This window comes from Montipora capricornis, chromosome 8 (genome assembly GCF_036669925.1).
Source record: "Montipora capricornis isolate CH-2021 chromosome 8, ASM3666992v2, whole genome shotgun sequence".
NCBI lineage: Eukaryota > Metazoa > Cnidaria > Anthozoa > Scleractinia > Acroporidae > Montipora > Montipora capricornis.
The window spans coordinates 34,282,018-34,302,017 of NC_090890.1; the positions used below are offsets into that span (position 1 = coordinate 34,282,018).

The following is a 20,000-nucleotide window of genomic DNA, read 5'->3' on the forward strand; positions in this document are numbered from 1 at the left end:
CGGGTTTATTTTCGATTTTACTTCACAATCTGTTTTGCACTCTTGACCTCAAGGGTCATTGGTCCAAATCACACTGAACGATTTGCCACCTTACCTAAACGTGCATAACACCTAAAAAGAGGGAGGGAGACTTTTTTCATTAAAACAGAAACTATGGAGTGCTCTTTGAGTAACCACATTGTTCACAAGAACGTCAAGAGAGTCATGTTTGCACAACTGACTTTCCAAATCCCTACTAATTAACAACAACAGGGTTTTTTTCAGGAGGATCAAAACTCAGGAACAATTTTGGGAGAAAACGGATTTGAATTCTGGAATAAGTTTACAGTTGAAACATACCTTGCCAAATCTTGTGAAATTCCTTTTCCTTTCTTGCAAAAAGTTCAATCTCTAGAAGCCTAAGTCACTTGCACCTTTATTTACTTCGTAATTCTTGCATTTCTTTTGTTTCCTGGCACTAATCTCAAGAAGCATTTAGCAGAGCTTACCTTAAATGCCTGAGTTGCTGAGTTGTCTCTTAAGAAACATAAGAATGTGTCAAATAAGCTTGTAAAAAATGATTGGGTTGGATCTGGTAACTGCAGGATAAATGAAAAAACATGATGATTAAGAATGAAAGCAAAAGCATTTTACATGCGCCTGCACGCGCCTGCAATTAAGAATTAATTGCACTCAACCAAACTTCTAATTTAAAAAAATATATATTTGAAGTTGAGTTGATTCAAATAATATATTTTATTGTTTTCCATGGTTGGAAGACCAATTGTGTACTCTATTTTTTGAAATCATGTAAGGACTCCCTCCGAAAATTTCTGGGAATTTTTTTGTTAGTCATTGCCAGCAAGCATGCATTTTGATCCTAATGTGTCCAGTTCGTTTCACACCATGCATGTCCTTTTTCTAGGTGAGGTATAGGTTGGAAATACGTATTACACGGTTTCACCAAGTCTCACAGTACCTGGGAGCTTATATGGAAGGCTACAACTGAGATGCCATGCACACATCCAGCCAGAAGGGTACCAAATTCACCTAACACTAACCCGCCATTTTTGTGCGCAAAGAGTTTTAGTTTTCTTGTTTTAACACCTACCATGGTGCGATGGTTGAACAAAACTATATTGTTCATATAAAATTATTTGGAAGATTAAGCACATGACGTTTTTGAGCCATGAACGGCAGCTGGAGGTGGATATATTGCATGCCAGGACAGTAGGCTGTCAAAGTTGTTGAAACTGATCGTCTCTAATAGAGAAATGATACTCAGCAACACAAATGTGATTAACAATGAAATGATATATGAAATGGATCATATATGAACAAATGTGATTGTGTGAAGACAGGTATAAGGAGAAAACAGCTAACTTCCGGTTGCTAACCCTAACCCTAACCCTAAGATCACTATTATGAATTTTAACCATTCACCTTGAGGAGAATAGATTAGCAAATCTTCAACAAATTTTTGCTCAGGGAAACAAATTCACAAAGACTTCTACAATAGTTTAATGGCTAAGAGTCAAAACCGAAATTAACTCTTCACCTTTGGATCTAACATAAGCACTTTTTTCAGAATCACTAGCAACCCTTCCTTAAGGTCATTGGAAGGCTTCTCATTCTGCCAGAAATCAAGGCTGGACCAATTGCATGTAATAATTCCTACAATGCTGGATCCGTATCTGCAAAAACAAAAACAAATTTCGAAGAAATACAAACAACAATGATACATCAACATATCAGGAAGCTCACTCCTATGTGAACTATTCAATACACCATTAAGCTAAAAGAAGGGAAAAACAAATAAAAAAATGTGCCATACTTATGTAATTATTATGATGATGATGATGATGATGATGATGGCGATGGCGATGGCAGACAGATGTACCGGTCTTAAGTCTTCTTCTTGAGAGTTATTTTACTTTTTACTTTCATCCCCAAATGCAAATTGTAAAGACATAATAGTCGCCACTCTGGGAGGAAACCAAAGGTGAAATGGACTGAACAAATGAACAGGGAGTGTAAACGACAAGAACAGGCTTTGGCTGCATCTGATAATGCGCCGTGTAATATCAATGGCAGGAAGAAGGGTTACATCGAGATTATGAAGGAACTATGGAACGAGAAAGGATATGAACATCTTGGTTTTAAAGGGCAAAATCTGAGAGATCAAGCTTCACGGCTGGAAAGGAATCAGAAGGGCTTATTCCATACTAGTGTAAATGTTTTGAGAGCGACTGGTTTGTCAGTATCTGCCTTCGACACAACTCAGACCACGTCTAATATTGTGAATAACTTGATTTCTTGGGGAGTGCAACATGACAATCGAAATCAAAACAATGGCGACCAGCAAAGCCAAAATCATAATCAGTCGATACTGGATTTGCATACATCTACATTACAACCCCCAAAGGGGCTGACAGAGGAGCTTGATTACTCAACTTTTGAAAATGCGTCGGACAGCATGCCAGGGAGCTTGCTGGAATAAAAAGCCATTAACAAGCCATCTTCATTTATTTGGGGCCGACATTGCGATGGAAGAACAATAACAGTGAACACATCGACCATTGACAATGCCTATAACGAGATTACAAAATGGCGGAAGATCACTTTTCTTGTCCCCCATGGGAAAACAGGAAAAGAGTTCATTGATAAATTAACACAGCACATAAACGATTGGAACAATGACTCAGAAATGCAACACATCGCCCTTAAAGCAGCTATTGTCCTCCTCGCTGTTGGGTTACAAAAACAGAGCCAGAAATCTAAGGCGAAGGAGCACCAAGAGTGCTTAGCTAAACGTCTGGCACTGTGGAAAGAGGGCGAAATAGATGTCCTAGTGCGTGAAAGGCGGATCATCCAAAGGCGTCTTACCAACTCCCGTAGAGCTGATCCACCCAATAAAGCAAGCGTTTTTGCAAACCTTGTCATGACAGGCAAAATTAACTCAGCCTTGGGATACGTCAGCGATGGAGACGGCGGGGGTATTCTGCCCTTGAGCGACAACGTCATGAGACAACTTAAGAAAAAGCACCCTGTGGCACAGCACGCCTCCCTAGGTTCTCTACTCTTTGGACCAATCGAAGAAGTTCCAGGTACAGTGTACTACCAGATCAATGGGGAGATAGTTTGTGATGTTGCTGTAAGGACTAAAGGCTCTGGTGGACCTTCGGGTGTAGACGCCAATGGCTTTAGAAGAATACTTGCGTGCAAATCTTGCAAGAAAGCTGGGTGAGATCTGGGTAGAGCTATAGCTACAAGGACCGGACGATTGTGCAGAGAATATATTGACCGTCTTAGCACCGAGGCAAGAATAGCCAATCGTCTGATTCCACTTGACAAAGGAGAGGGCGCGGTCCGGCCGATTGGGGTTGGTGAAGTAATACGGAGGATAATTGCGAAGTGTGTGATGAGAGTAACAAAACCAAATGTTGTTGGTGCAAGGCCATAAAAGTGGGAGTGAGGCTGCCATTCATGCAATGCGCAATATTTTCGACACTGGTGACACGGACGCTGTTCTTCTTGTTGACGCCTCAAATGCCTTTAATGCCCTGGGCCGGGTTGTTGAAAACCCGATTAACGCTAATCCCAGAATGAAAATTAACCAAGGAGTTTATTTCTCTACTCCCAAATGCTTTTCAATGCCGATATTCGGCAAAACATTACATTAGAAGAAGTCAATCTTGAAAAACAAAAATAAGCAAAAGAAACTTTCACCAAAAAGTGGAAAATGTGAAACAAAGTTTACGCTAATCCTGGACTAGGTTAATCTGCTTTCGAACAACCCGGCCCTGAATAGAGCTACTGCGTTGCACAATACCAGAGTGCTATGTCCAACCACAGCTACTTATGCGATTAACACCTACAGACAGCCTGCGAGGCTCTTTATTACAGGCGGCCAAGAACTTAAATCAGTGGAAGGCACCACACAGGGGGACCCTCTCGCTATGAGCAGGTACACCATTAGTCTCCAGCCACTGATAACGCATCTACACGTCTCAAGCGCAGCTAAACAGTGTTGGTTTGCTGACGATGCAGTGGGAAGTGGTTCCCACTGTGCGGAAATTGTGGGACGAACTATCAGAGAGTGGTCTGGCATTAGGGTACTTCCCTAATGCAAAAAAGTGGTGGTTGATCATTAAACCTGATAAAGAACACGATGCTATGCAGGTATTCGGCGACACAGCGATTAACATCACTTAACTTTTGAATGCCACAAGCATCTAGGTGCAGTTCTTGGTCGAGGTCATTTCTTGAAGAGATTGTGGGCGAGAAAGCAGAAGACTGGGTAAACCAGGTCACCAAACTTGCAGAGTTCGCCATATCACAACCTCAGGCGAGCTACGCAGCGTTCACTTTTGGGCTACGGCACCGATGGACCTATTTTATAAGGACACTGCCCGATATTACCGACTTGTTAGGGCCTTTAGAGCGTGTGATAACCAAAGTTCTCATACCAGCTATTACAAACCACGCAATAACTGAAACCGAGCGCTTCCTGTGTGCTTGGGAGGGCTTGGGCTTATAGATCCAGCGAGAGCCTAACCCAAAAAAAGAATATGAGGCTTCAGTCAGGGTCACAGGTTCCCTAGTAAGGCAAATTGTGGAGCAAGTGCATCAGACCCCAGATGCGTCAGAAGTAAGACCGCTGCAAATAAGCGCGCGTAAGGAGAAGGATGAGACGCTAGAATGGGTCAAGACCTCTCTGCTGACAAGAACCAAGCGAGCTGTAGAGCTAGCCACGGAGAAGGGAGCATCGAAGTGGTTGACAGTAATTCCCATCGAAGATTTGAACTTCAATCTAAATAAGAGAGAATTCAGGGGTGCGATCAAGTTGAGATACAACTGGGAAATCACCAATACACCAAAAGTGTGCGTGTGCGAGGACCAGTTCAATGTAGATCATGCAATGGTATGCCAACGTGGCAGGTTTATAATACAGCGTCATAATGAGCTTCGCGACCTGGAAGCAGAGATGTTGAGCATGGTATGTAATGATGTGGAAATAGAGCCGGTCCTTCAGGAAATCAATGGAGAGTCCTTGAACAGAGGTGCCAACAGAGCTCCTGATGCACGTTTAGATATTAACGCTCATGGCTTCTGGGAGAGGCAGAGGACTGCATTCTTTGATGTCAGGGTTTGTCACCCTAATGCAGGTTCTTACAGAGATCTAAGCCCCAAGGAAATCTACAGGCAACACGAGAATGAAAAAAACGCCAATATGCAAGCAGAGTGATGGAGGTGGAGCAAGGAACCTTTACGCCACTTGTTTTTACTACCACAGGCGGAATGGCCGAGGAATGTAAGAGATACCACAACAGATTAGCTGAACTACTCGCCATTAAGAAGGTAGAGGGCTACGCCAGCACCGTGTCCTGGCTAAGAGCAAAAGTATCGTTTGCTATCCTCCGTTCAGCTCTCCTCTGCCTTAGAGGTTCCAGAGGAGGAAGAAGGAATGTAGACCTTCAGGACACAGACATTAGAATCGTGAATGTGACCGCCAGAATTTCGTAATTTTAATTTGTTTGTTTTTTTTGACTGATATTATCTGCATATATATTTTTAATAAGAGTGGCTTTTCTTGAAGGAGCTTATCTTTATTTCCAAAACTTTTTTTTAGTCAGAATACGATTATGACATGAATTTGGACTCATTCCAATAAAAAAGTGCTTCAAGAGAATTATGCGTATCTACTACCTGTATGAGGTATCCCACGATGAGTTGAACAAGCTATAAGGGCAAGAAAGGATAAATAACTTTGAAGAGAAGATGCCGGGAGTGGCTTGGACGTGCACAGCATACGCAGACAAGATATCACTGAGTCACAGCACTGTCATTTGATCCCTGATGGAAAGCTAACATTGGGAGCCCTAGAACAATGTGGTGCAGGGCGGTAGAAAGGAGGGATCACAGGCAGGACCTGGGTCGTGGGAACAAGTGGGAGCTTGTGTAAGAGACAGGGGAGGGATGCACAGAAGTGTGGAGGTCTTATTCGCAAAAGTGATTCTTCACTTATAAAAACTAAGTAAAGGTTTTAAAGACAGTCATACTTTTCTCCCAAACCCGTTTGAGAGGCAATAAATTTCCTGGGAACTGAATGGCACATGATATCACTTACGATCAGCTCAATCTTTTATTGACCCTTCTACCAAGCTTCAGACATTTTAAATCTAAATCCCAATCATGCCTAAGTCTACGTTACAGGTGTAGGTGCGTTTTACAATTCAAAACCTTTTTCTTAGCACTCCATCTCTGATAACATGATCAAGAATTCCATTCAGCATGCACGAAATCTAAAAAAAAAAAAATCAAATAACACGGGCCTTAACCAGTCATCTCGGAATTATAACAAACTCTTGTATCATTACAAATTTCTAGTTTCTAAAGAAACTGTGGTGCTGCGTCGGTGGGAGAGTGAAAGACGAAATTTTCTTGTTTTATCAAACGTGTTAATAAAGGTCGAATTAACACCGTGAACGATTTCAAAGGATTTTGCCTGTACATGATCACATGCTTCAATTAGTTTTGATTTTAATCATTGTTTGCCTTCCTTCCTTTCCTCTCTTTTTTTCCCCGATGTACCTGAAATGTTCACATAATTCAGCAGTTTCTTGCTTGCTTTTACTCTCCTGGCCCGCTAGATTAGCTCTTTCTTTTCGCATAAAATAAAACTTGTTGTGAATAAAATGATAGTCCATGGAAGAAAATATTTCTTAACACTGGAAGAGCTCTACGTTTAGGGAGGAACAATGATTTTTCTCACCAAAAATGGATGTGATAAAGGTTTAGAAAGAATTTGAACCAGGTGCTTATTTGGTTGTCTGATGAAAAACCCATTAATGCTTGTCTGGAAAGTTATGTAGAATAAAAGACCAAGTGAAGAATCTGTAAGAAAAGACAATAAAATCACTCGCATGAAATTGTCATTTACCACTGTATGAAATAACACGTTACAAAGATACAGCTCTAAAGACCTGAATGTTTGGAATGAATCTTCGACTCTTGCACAATGTACTCCATTAACGTGCTGTGCTGCAATAGTAACCAAGTGTAACATCAGTCAGATTGCAAGGAAAGTAATAAGGCTGCCCTAATCAAAGACAAACCTTCAAGCCAAGGTCAAATGCCAAATCCAGCAATTTACATGCAAGCTGGTGTGACCCTGGAGTAAGATTTATCACTGATGAAGAAACATTGCTGGGGAACTTGACTCCCTCATACACTGCTGACAAAAGCTTGGCAGAGAACTGCTCCGGGGTACTCTCAGCCTGAATAAAAATCAGATAAATAATAAAAAGAAAGAACTGGTCACGTGGATTGGCCAGGATGGACAATAAATTTTGGCTCCATTGTTATTCAGTCTTTCGTCTCTTTAAAAGCTCTATAATCTCTTCCGCTTTTTGTTAGTCTTTATTTTAATTGATAATAACATAATGCCGGAATCAGTTGCTGCTCTTAAAAAAGAAAACCAATCACTAAAAGTCCAACTGGAATCCTCATCTGGAACGATGAAAAAACGTAAGGAGAAATTTGATCAAATGCAACCGTTATCTTCGTCGGGACTTGTCAATACTGATCCTTCCACCATCAGAGAAAGTCACGAATTCTTAAGTAAGGGATATGATAAACTTATTCTATTTCAAGCTCAAGTGACAGCTGAATCAAAGCAAGCTCATTCTCGCCTGGATGAACTGATTGAAAAGATTGATGCTATTGGCCAAGCTGTAGAGGTAATAAAAGAGTACAGTTACAAGTTTAACTTAAAAATCGTCAGATTGCCGGAAATTAAAGAAAAAGAATCAGTAATATATGCTCCTTAAAATGTTTTTAGACTCTTTAGAAAGTCAAGTTTAATTCGGCCCTATAAAACTAGGTCTTCTTCTCCAGGAAACCACGAGAAATTATATTTGCTATTTTTAATGCCGAGGACACATGTTGAAGCACCCACAATCCTTTTGAAGATGGCGAAATAGGTAAGTTAAATTAACTAATTTATAACTTGATGTAATGTGTAGTAATTACTTTATTGTCATTGCGCACTTCTTTCTTTATTTGTTTTTCTCTCTCTCCTTTCTTCTATTCCTTTTGTTTTGTTTAACTTTTTAAGTTAATGATAATCACATCTGATTTAAAAGCGCAAACCCGCCTCGATTAGCACTGCTACCTGTAGGTTGTGCAGGATTATCAACGTAATCTGTATCTTAAATTAATAAAATCATGATGATGAAAATGACATGAATACCGAAAAAAGCATTTCCTGGTAATAGATTTCAAAACCTCATAAGAGGGGAACCCACAAAAAGATGAAATGGCCATCATCACTTTCAAAGCCACATAAATTGAAAACAAGGAAAGATGTTCCATTTGTCCTTTATTTGAATGTGTGAACACCACCAAATGGAGTTGTCCTGGTTGACCTCTTGGCCTCTTACAAGCAAATTGCCTACTTCTAATCAGTTGGGACTAATTACTCTATTCCCATTATTGTGTCATTTGTAGCATTTACTCTGAAAGGGAAGCAACATGTATACAATACATGTAGATGGAGTTTGCAGGGTTTCGGTAACAATATATTTACAACTTGTTAAAGAGTATTAACATACAAGAGCTGGCAAGAGCAGGCCAGCAGAATGGAGCTGTTGGTATCCTTGCACCAGAAGGCCAAGACGCAAATGATCCACTTCAGCTTCTCGAGGGCCACACAGAGGCAGTGGAAGTTGATCGAACAGATTACAGTGGCTGTAGACAAATTTTAACGATTTCATCAAAAGTAGAAGGAAGGATTACGTTTTTGGCAGTGCGTTCAATTCCCATCCTGGTCAGAGTTTTTCTCTGTCCTTGTGTGGGCCCATTTCCATGAGTAGGGCTAACACCCACATGCTTTATGAGTAGAAAACTAGCACTTCACATTTCCCTCTAATTATAGTCAAGTCCGTTTGAAATATAAGTGCCACACTGCCAATGTTTGCAAAAACGTAACCCCTCCTTGTACTTACACATATTCATTGCCGTGACATTGACATCTTAAATTCCCACGACCTTCTCCCCTCTGACCTTGTACCCCAGTGGGTAGAGCAGCGGTGATCTAACCTGAAGGTTATGGGTTCAATTCCCACCCTGGTTAGAATTTTTCTCTGACGTCTGTCCTAGGATGGGGCCATTTCCATTAGTAGGGCTAACGCCCATAGGGTTTATATGGGTAGAAAACTAGCACTAGGGAAAAAACATTACACAGCCAAAACATAAACAAGAAAACATTAGTGATAGAAAACAACGACGTTTTGGTGACATCGTGACACCATTTTCAAGTTCAAATGCAATAGAATAAACTCTGGTGCTAGAAGGAAAAATGCCTTTATTTTACAAGAGATACGTTGACGACACATTAACTATAACGCCTGACACAACATCAGCAGCTAAATTTCTTCGACGGGTCTTTTGCTCCACTACCAGAGAGGGATGTCGACATGCGATATAAACAAGGACTTTTGAGCACCGGGCTGTCACGCGGGAGGTCGTGAGTTCAACTCCGGCCAGACCAACACTCAGGGTCTTTAAATAACTGAGGAGAAAGTGCTGCCTTTGTAATTACATCTGCAAATGGTTAGACTCTCTAGTCTTCTCGGATAAGGACGATAAGCCGGAGGTCCCGTCTCACAACCCTTCAATGTTCATAATCCTGTGGGACGTAAAAGAACCCACACACTTGTCGCAAAGAGTAGGGCACGTAGTTCCCGGTGTTGTGGTCTGTCTTCTGTGATGTATCATGGTTGGGAGGGTAAATGCTCGGAGAAATTAACTACACCAAGCTACTCTAAAAATCCAAGGGTAAATAAAGATATATGATATGATGATATAAAACCATGCTTGGCCGTGCATATTGCTTATCATCGCGTTGGTCTTATTTTTCTGAAGAATGTGACCGTTTGAGGGCAGCGTTCTCCCGGATGAAATATCCACAACACCTTGTCAACTCTACAGTCAGGTCGTTTTGTTGCCTCTGAAGTTGAAGACCCGCAAGCAATACCTGCCCCAAAAGAGAGCCCGATGGTCCGAATAGTCCTGCCCTTCAAAGACCAGGATTCGGCAGCTGAAAGACCTGAGCCTGAAGACCCCAAACAGTCATTCAACCGGTTTTTGTCAGCAATAAGATCCATCGAGAGATAAAAGTGCATGCGAAAAAAACCCTATTGTTAACCAACAATGTGTAATTTATAAACTTCAATATGACTTGTGCAATGCAAGTTATGTAGGCTATACTCTCAGGCACCTGCACCAATGCGTGGCTGAACACATGAAACAGTCCTCTTCCATTGGCAAACACCTAATTAACAACACTGTATTATCCCGAAAGACCTTGACAGAAATTTTTCTGTTGTCGAGAAGTGCATGAATACGTTAGTGCATGAAATGATGCTAATTAGAGAATTAACACCATCTCTCAATGTCCAGTCGGACTCAATTCAAGCAAAACTATTTGCGTGATCTTGCATATTTATTAGAAGTACGTTACTATTGAGCGAGCAATGTACTCACAGTTTATTCCCTTGCATTTGAACTTGAAAATGGTGTCAGGATGTCACCGAAACGTCGTTCTTTTCTATCGCTAATTTTACTTGTTTATGTTTTACTAAACCACAGCCAAAAGATACAATAAATTAGTACCTTCCAAGAGCAATTTTCTTTCTTGTGCTTTCTTTTAAGGACACTAGATGCTGTCCAGGAAGTTTCTCTGCCAACATCTTACATAATGCTCCAGTCTTAAGAGAAATGAATCAATTAAATGAAAATTTGTACTACTCACTCAGAAACAAGAACAGAGAGAGCGGTTAATGTAGCACTGAAAGCACTTCTTTTTTGGTTGTCAGGGTGGCTTAGTGGTTAACTATCAGGCCTCCCACCACTGGTACCCGGGGTTCAACTCTGGCCCTGGCTTGCATGTGGGCTGAGTTTCAGTCAATCTCAACCTGACTCGAGGGTTTTCGCCAGGTACTCCGGTTTTCCTCACTCATCAAAATCGACTCACAGCTACTTAAATCTGGCTGTGGTGCTGTGCTCTGATATCAAACATGGACTATACAGCGGCTGCCAGAGGTGCCTTCGTATGCTTTCAGCCCGATATCCAAGTTGCACCCTTTTTCAATTCAGTCCCCAAGACTGCAAGAAAAGGGTGATTAGCACTGCCAGTTATTTATTTTCCCAATGTGTCCCAGGTTCAAGAGGATGAATATCTGATATCACAATGCCAATACATACATGTATGTACATCTATATCTATGTGTCTTATGTATGTGTATACAGACACAAACACAGAAATATTTAACTAAAAAAAGTGAAAACCATGACTACAATAAATAAACAAGAAGAGACAAAGTTTTCATAGGGAACAGCCTGTGTAGCAAGCTCTAAAAGGGGAGGGAAAGGGGGAGGAAGAGTGTTCCATTTCAGCTCTCACTCTGCCTCCCTCTTTCTCTCCCCTTTTAACAGCTGCTATCTAGGCTACCTAGGGAGGGAAATGATTACACCAAACCTGCTCTGGAAGTTTTTCAACAACTTCAATATCTCCCACGTTGAATCCTACCACACCTGGTTCAATGACACAGCTGAGTACAACATTGAAAAGGCTCTCATTCCAAACTTCAGCAGGTAAAATCTGTTGAGTTGTCTTTTTGTTATTAGGGTAAAATTAAAGATGGACAGGTCCACATCAGCTGTAAAGTTGCGAAAATTTTTAACCTGCGTTATCAAATAAAATTATGTATGTATGTATGTATGGATGGATGGATGGATGATGACACCATGGAGTCTCATAGAACAACAATAAAAAACAAAATAATGCCCTCAAAGAATGCTTTGTTATCATAAATAACAACTATGCATGCTACAGTAGTTGTATGAGTGGTCAATTTGGTGGACCATCGTCTGCAGCACAGTTCAGTAAACTGCATGACTTGCTTCCTCTCTGGATTGGACTATACACTTTGACCCCATCTTATTACTGGCAGTAACTGTTGTTAATTTGGGTTAAATTTACTTTTGAATTTTTTTTAATGACAACTAAAGTAATCTATTCTAAGCTGTTATAATCTGCTACACAGACCTTGAAGGTTTCTCCAGTTGAGACTTGAAGTAGCACTGTTAAAAAGTTCATAATCCGAACTATCACAGTGCACTTCGCCCTGCAAAAACACAGAAGAAAGCAACACTACTAGTAAGTTCAATGTAAGCAGGACCTGACAGAGCCATGTAAATGCCAATGGCAAGCAGGAACAAGTTTGCCTTTTGATGGTGTTAACAAACAAGTTGGTGAAGTTGACTTGTGTACTGTAAACTGCTGCTCATGAGCCTGCTGCTTATCAAGGGGAGAGATCAATAACCTGGGGTATCAAATACATTTTGAATTTTTTAAACAAAATAATGACAAAAAAAGCTAGGCATAAATCGTATACAAAACAGCTTACGCATTTTTACTTCAACATGCACTATCATCTGAAGGTGAAGAGATCCGGACGCATTGGTCACAAAGGACTTATCGTGGAAGAACGAAATAGATTGCAACTCCGCTAAAGCCAATAAAATACCTGATTGTTTCATCACAAGGAACTGCGCTAAAGACCTGTTTCACAGTACCCTTAAGGCAGCTTGCATTACCCAAATTAGATCTAAGGTAGTTTAGGTCACACCAGTTATGTTTGGGCCCGACAGTCAGTTAATCACAACATTATGCTTGTTGTAACAAGCACAGCCATGAAAGAACAAACAAGACCAGTCGCTCTCTAACTTAAGGTATTAATACGTTACAGTTACTGTATTTACTTACTTGTTATAACTATCAAACTCCTTTGGGGTAAATACTTCCTCCTTGGCACTGGATAACCCCATGGTGAAGCTATTTTTAGCAGCAGTAATTCCAAACAGGGCCAGCTTGGTCAGGAAAAAATTTAAAGACACAAAGAGAACACTGGATTTCTTGCCATCCTTTGGAGCTTTGGGATGGAGAGAAAAAGTTTTAATATTTCTTCCATTATTAATAACTAAGCCATGGGTTTTGCATTTTTGGAATTTTGATTGGCTAACCCAAAAGGAGTAGTGTCTTGATAAATGACCTTAGCATTATAGACGCATTCTCTGTGTGACGATTTTGGTACACGTAATCATCTCCTAAACCCAATTATTATGATTACGACTATGATTATTATTGTGATGACTATGATTATGATTATGATTATGATTATGATAATGATGATGATTATGATTATGATTATGATTATGATTATTGCTGCCTCCGCAAGAATTTTGCCCAGGAGGAAACATCAATTATGACAACCTCTCTCTCCTTCTTACATGTATCCATAAAGACAATGTCTGGTCTTCTTGCCTCGATTTTGCGATCACACTGGACTGTGAAATCCCACAGTATCTTGAAGTTGTCACTTTCTACCACTCCCTCAAGCTTCTGTTCATACCAGCTATTGGCTCTTTCCAATCCACATTTACCACAAAGTTGCCAGTGAATATACTGCGCCACATTATCATGCCTTCCTTTATATTCTGTCTGCGCTAGCTTACCATGCTCACTCACCACATGGGCCACATTTCTCCCTTACGTCTGCACATTCTGCCAAAAGGGGATTCTGCTGTGTGAACAATATGAAATCTCATAGAATTTATTCTCAACGCTTGTTCCTGGGTGCTACATATCAGGGCCTCAGTACATCCTTCCAAATCTCCTTTGTGATCCACTGCCAGGTTCTATCCCAGTCAATACCTTCCTTTCCTCTCAAATACTGCCCATACATTATTTTCCACTTCCATTCATTCTCCTTCTCCTTCGCTACATTTACTTTGTACTCCTTTGGGTCCACAGCCTCTGAGATGTTGACTACAGTGCTATCTCCAACTTTCCTGAATAATGCCTCTTCACTATTTCTCACATACCAGCTCAGGATATTCTCTTCTCCCCTACACTGCTCTCACAACTGATCAGGCCTCTTCCTCCCATCTTTCTGGGTAAGTATATTCTGGCAACGTCACTTCTTGGGTGTAGCTTCTTATTCATTGTCATGATTTTTCTGGACTTCCTATCTCTTTCCTGAAGTTCGTCTTTATTCCATTTAAATGTTTCTGCTCTATATCTCATGAGCTAACCCTAACCCTAACCCTAACCACAGCCCAAGTGTTTGCTACTTTGATCTTGTTCTTACCACTGAGCTGAGATTTCATGACAAGTTGGAACCGCCTTAAGTACTCATTTCCCTTCCTTGAACTTGTCCAGCTCTACAATGCCCAGATACTTGTAACCTGTGTCATCAAGTTCCTTTATTGTCTGTCCATTTATCAACTTAATACCCTCACTTTTACACAGTTTCCTCGCTGCAGCACCACAACACCACATTTTTTTTTTATCCCAAATTCCATTCCTATCTCTTGGCTAATCAATTTTATTTTTGGATTTCAATAAAACTTAATGTTAAGATCTGTTTTTCCCGCATATTCAGTAAGTAGGAATTGAATTAGTAGGCACTGTCCTTAAGCCACATGCACGCCATGTTGGGAGCATCTGAAGAAGATTACAAAATAATGCGGATTTAGAAGTTATAGTCAGAGAAACTACTCTGTCAACTGAAGGACCCCAGAGATAAAAGTGTTCGCTGCCTCAGATCAGGTAAGAAGTAATAACTACACATAGCATCTACCCCCAACACAATAGGGCAAATTTTCCTTAAACTAATGCATTGAGTTTGTGAAGTACCGGCATGTGCTTTTGGTTTTGTCAGTGGTTTTGGTGTGGTTGACAAGCTTGTACGGTATTCAACTTAAGGAAAAAAAAAATCTTGTTTACCTCTCGTTATTTCCTGTGTAGGAAAGCAATAGCAGTGATCGAGAACGTAGAAGCGCTTACCTTTGGTCAAGATGCACGCTACTTCCCCAGTACAGATACTTCAAGCACGTGGTCTTCATTTGCTGGCCTTGATGAGCTTGAAGTGAAAAAAATATAGCTCAACAAGTTCCTGGTCGCACGCAAGGTAGAAACATTCCGACCCAAGAATTGGCTTGACTGGAGCAGTTCCCACAATAGCACGAGGCAGCGTAACATTAACCACACTGCTGACGCTGTCGCAGCGCTGCTGAATGTTGTGTCGCCTGAAACACCATCGATATCTGGCAAGCAATTTTATCCTCAAAAGCAGTAAACAATAGGCTGGGGAAAGAGCCAACGATTGCATCCTCAGAGAGAGATCTTCTAGAAGCTCTCGCAGAGGCTTGTGACAGTGCGGAAAGCTGGGAAAGAAGGCGGCAAATACTGTCAATTATGACTACGGCCGTTACATACAAAGCTATCGCCAAATTTATTCCCGGCCTCACACGATACTGCTGTTCTGCCGCGAATTATGGCCGTATGGCCATGGAACCGTTGGGAGTAGAGAATAAGAATCGATTGTGAAAAGCTAGACCATTTTCTAACTTTCATTACCAGCCAACACATCGTTCAAGATTTGCCATTTGTCGAAAAAGCCCTTCGTCTCTCCTCAAGAAGCATGATAGCAGCCCCTAACGTCATTAGGATGAAGATTCCACAACGGATCTGTGAGCAGTATATCAGCTTCGGCAAAGAAACAGGTTTCAAGACTTTCAGCCAGAGGACCATACTGAGCATTTTGACAGCGTGCAAGGCTTCAGTCACGAAGACAGGGTCCAGACTACTTTGCAGCTGAGGGGGCAAATGCATTTGATGATCTCACGGTGGTTGTTGACAAGGTGACTGATGTTGGAGCCCACCAAGAGAGGAAAAGGGAGAAATGTGACGCTCTGAAAGCGGGAAAACTGTATTTAAAGGTGGATTACAAGATAAGAATATAACAACAGTTTTATTCTATTAATAGGCGGAAGGGGGAGCGGGTGTGGTGTTAAGGGGAAAGGATGAAGAAGAGCACTCGCCAAACATCTCAGATGGAAGAGAAGTCATCGAGTTCACAGAAAGTGGCGTTCAGGGTGTACTGTATAGCTTTGAAGTTCTAGTGACTTTGTTGAGGTAAATTTTGTGCATACAGTAAACATTGTTTTGTTTCGTTTTGTTAAATGTTTGTCCATCATAGGTCCACATCAGCAAAGACAGCTGTGTACCAGATCACTGTAGTGTGTATGTCCTTAGCGATTCAACTGACAAACAATTGCAAAGCAAATGTGACCATGCGCACACTGAACAATGTGGCGGCTGCGGGAACTTGGAACAACTGCTCTTGTTCGTCCAAAAGGCCGCAGATGAGGCAGGTTTTAGTTCAGAGGACAATCGGGATGAAACAATCTATTTATGCAATCATGCAGTTCAAGCTATACAGCTATGGAAGTATTTTCGTACAACCAATACAATACCTTAAAAGGATGAACAAATATACTGAAGTGAACTTTTATTCTCCTATCTGACGTCGGGAGAAAATGCAGAACATAATTGTATACTGTGCTTGTAATTTAATTGCATTTGTCAGTCAACGTTTTTGAACTTACTTGTAAAAACTTGACTTGGCAAAAGTAGCCGTTGACTAAAGCTCCATGTGTAGCAATCTAGAGCTGCTAATAGGAAATCAAACCATGCAAATGTCTCTTTCAAGGAAAATGGTCCCCCGATATGTGACAGAGTTGGATACAGCTCAATGCCGTTTTGGCCTCCGCCTCCACCTTCAAACCTACCGAAATAAAAAGAAACATTTTTGGGTAACAGAACCACTGCATACATGGGCAAATATAACCATTGCAATCTCTCCCACACTGAAAAAGTTCACAGAACCAACAGATCCACTCTAATAAACAAGAGACCCGAGCTTCTTTTCAAATGCTGTCAAAAAAACAACTTTTTTTTCTACATAATCTTTAATTGTCTATAAACAATTTAAGCCTTATTATTTTACCAATCAATAGTTGTGTAATCCTTTATTGACCTCAATCAATAGTTCTATTGTTTTCCATCTAATCACCCAGTAATTATTATTCACTCAAATGTGTATAAATATTAGGTATGTTTCTCTCACAAAAAAGCCAACTGACAGTTGCATAAGCTTGAAACTCAGAGCAATGGACAAGCAATGCTTTGTATATAGGCTCTTGGATATGTACCTGTGAACAAACAATGATTGGTGATCTTCATACGTTTTCTGTATCCAATCAGCTGCAGAGGTAACACCTAGTAAATGTCAGCAAACAACAAAAAACAAAATGAATACATGTGCACATCTTGTACCACCACAAAAACCAAACAATCGTTTTAAAGATGTTATTACCTGGCACATGGGGTGCTAACTGGCAAAATAGTCTCATGCATTGATGTCGACATTCTGTGCTTGGCTTTCCACATTGTTTTAAAAGCCAAGGAATGACATGACTCAGTGTTATGCTATTCAAAGTTCCGAATCCCCTGCAGTATTAAAAGTAATCTGTATGAGTTTTAGGTGGCTAATACAGGCTTAAACTAAGATTTCAAGTTGCTGAGTTGATTAGTAGGAGGGGCACCAAGTAGTGAAGGAGCGAGCACCCTGGGAGGAGGGGTGGTCTGTTCTAAAGAAGCCAGGGGTTGCTTGCAGTAACAAAGGGATCCGTTAGTGACAGCCCTGCTAATGAACTCGACACTCAACTTCACAAAGCACAATGACATGTATGGGAAGTTTCTTTTTTACTCACATTACAAGAGAGAGAAAGTGAAGAGCTTCTTCATCCGGTTTACTTTGCGTTAACTCAGACTAACAATAATAATGTTCAGAACACTATTCTAAGTTCAGGTTAAAAAGTGCCAGTAGATGGTTATTTGAACAGCCAGAAGCACATGACCTTGAAGCATGTAACTTGCAACTCTTTACCTGGGGATGGGGATGGAAGCTGCACACGCAGGAAAATGCACCAGCCATGTTACATCCGAATAAAGAAATCTTTAAACTCAAAAAACCCAAGCTCTGAACCAGAGTTAAACGCTTTCAGATCATGAGCTTCTGGAACAGCATATAGACCACCAAATACTAACCTAGGTTGCTTTGACTCTGAATTTAGCATTGCAACCACAAGAGCATTATCATTGAATCATAATGTTTACATTCTGGGTGACCCAACTCTAAATGTGATAAATTTCCTGGATCAAAGATCAAAGATTTCAGTGTTTGTTCACATTTAACCCGAATCAATTCATCAATCTGCCTACAAGAATTACGTGGATTGATGCACATTACATACATACATACATATACATACATACGTTTATTTCACGTCCCCAAGGGGCTTTTCAGTGAAATACAAATACAACAATGAAATACAATAAAATAATTCTATATGAATAAAATTTAAAATGTGCTAAGAAAAACAAATGCCATACTAATGCGGTATTGGATAAATTCAGCTAGCTATCCATTAAGAGTCTTTTCCTTATCAAGGTTTTAAACTGAGCTAACGATTGACTTAACTTAATTACTTGAGGTAGAGCGTCCCAAAGAGATACCATACGATAGTAAAATGATCTTTGGCCAGTTGCGGTTTTAAATAATGGTATATTTAACAGCTGTGAGTTTCTAGTTTTGCGTGTTGATATTGATGAACGTTTAATGAACTGATCAGATAGATACCCCGGAACAAGGCCATTCATGCATTTAAATGCCATAATTGAATCGCGATAATACATGTGTTGTTTCACGGGGAGCCAGTTGAGTTGTTTGAGAATGGGAGTAACATGATCGTATTTCTTTGACCCACTAACAATTCTACAGGCAAAATTCTGAACAGCTTGGAGTTTAGCAATGTTAGATTGTGAAGTATTGCTCCAGACTGAAGAGCAATAAAAAAGTTTACTTAAAACTAACGCATTGATAATAATAATTAAAGTGCGTTTGTCAAAACAATGTTTAACACGATTTATCTGGCCTAGTCGCGACATACAAGAAGCGACAGTTGCAGTGACATGATCGTCAAAAGTTAAACTTGTGTCCAATATAACACCAAGGTCTCTGGCAGCCTCCACTGGAGCAAGCTGTTTTCCAAGGAACGAAAGCTTGAAGTTGCGGGTTTTGGCGGCCCCATGCTTACTGCCACAAACTAGGAGCTTGGTCTTGTCAGGGTTTAACTGTAACTGGTTATCGAAACACCAGTTACGTACTCTTGTAAGATCTTGATTTATTTCTGCGACTATACGTGATTGATCTTGAAGCCGGAAAGACAGCAAGAGCTTAGTGTCGTCCACGTAGCACTGGACAGAACAATGTTGTGGAACTGATGGCAAATCATTCATATAAATGTTAAAGAGGAGTGGCCCTAAAATACTCCCCTGAGGCACTCCACTGGCCACGTGTAGGTGTTCCGATGATGCTGTTCCAATCGTGACAACCTGATAGGGAGCGGTTAGATAACTACGAAACCACTGCAAAGCTAAAGGCGAGGCACCGATGTCCTACAGCTTGACAGGAAGCAAGTTGTGATCTATACTGTCAAAGGCCTTGCTCATGTCGAGCAGAATTACCGCCGTCAAGTGCTTTTTATCAATCGCACTCAATATCATGTCGGTGGTCTGAATCACAGAGGTTTTGGTGGAGTGTTTCTCTTTGTTACCACTTTGTTTGGTAGATAAGCGACCTTTAGAAGTTAGGTATTCCATAAGCTGATTGTGAGCCACTCTCTCGCACACTTTTGATAGAATAGGTAGAAGTGATATAGGTCTGTTATTATTGGCTATTTCGTGATCGCCTTCCTTGGGTATTGGTTTCACCTCGGCAATTTTCCACACATTTGGGAAGCAAGCAGTAAAAACTGAGGTGTTGATTATTGAAGTAAGAGGGTACGAAATGGCTTGAAGGCAGTCCCTAATTATCCGTACAGGTATCTTATCGATCCCAGGGGCTTTGTTTGGGGCCATGTTCTTAATAATAGCTTCCACCTGATGGCATTTAACAGGGGTAAAAGAAAATTGTTCGGATGTCGGTTAAATTCTTGCTTGAAAGGAATTTCGGCCTAATGTGTAGTTGCATTCAGCTGTGACTGCC

The 20,000-nt window shown here is 40.7% G+C and overlaps 1 protein-coding gene across 5 annotated transcripts in view; it reads right to left on the bottom strand.

Annotated features, from left to right (window-relative positions):
- The window catches only part of LOC138014632 (DNA-dependent protein kinase catalytic subunit-like), a 163,812-nt gene that overhangs the window by 71,486 nt on the left and 72,326 nt on the right, over positions 1-20,000 (bottom strand). For all 5 annotated transcript variants that reach the window (XM_068861753.1, XM_068861758.1, XM_068861754.1 and 2 more), the window contains 14 exons: positions 17,268-17,401; positions 17,104-17,170; positions 16,498-16,676; positions 12,812-12,977; positions 12,092-12,170; positions 11,522-11,644; positions 10,657-10,751; positions 8,595-8,730; positions 7,098-7,259; positions 6,966-7,023; positions 6,755-6,876; positions 6,223-6,284; positions 1,538-1,673; positions 489-578 (listed from right to left, as the gene is read on the bottom strand). In XM_068861753.1, coding sequence (XP_068717854.1) covers positions 489-578; positions 1,538-1,673; positions 6,223-6,284; positions 6,755-6,876; positions 6,966-7,023; positions 7,098-7,259; positions 8,595-8,730; positions 10,657-10,751; positions 11,522-11,644; positions 12,092-12,170; positions 12,812-12,977; positions 16,498-16,676; positions 17,104-17,170; positions 17,268-17,401 — 1,609 coding nt within the window. The remainder of the gene's footprint in view (positions 1-488; positions 579-1,537; positions 1,674-6,222; positions 6,285-6,754; positions 6,877-6,965; positions 7,024-7,097; positions 7,260-8,594; positions 8,731-10,656; positions 10,752-11,521; positions 11,645-12,091; positions 12,171-12,811; positions 12,978-16,497; positions 16,677-17,103; positions 17,171-17,267; positions 17,402-20,000) is intronic.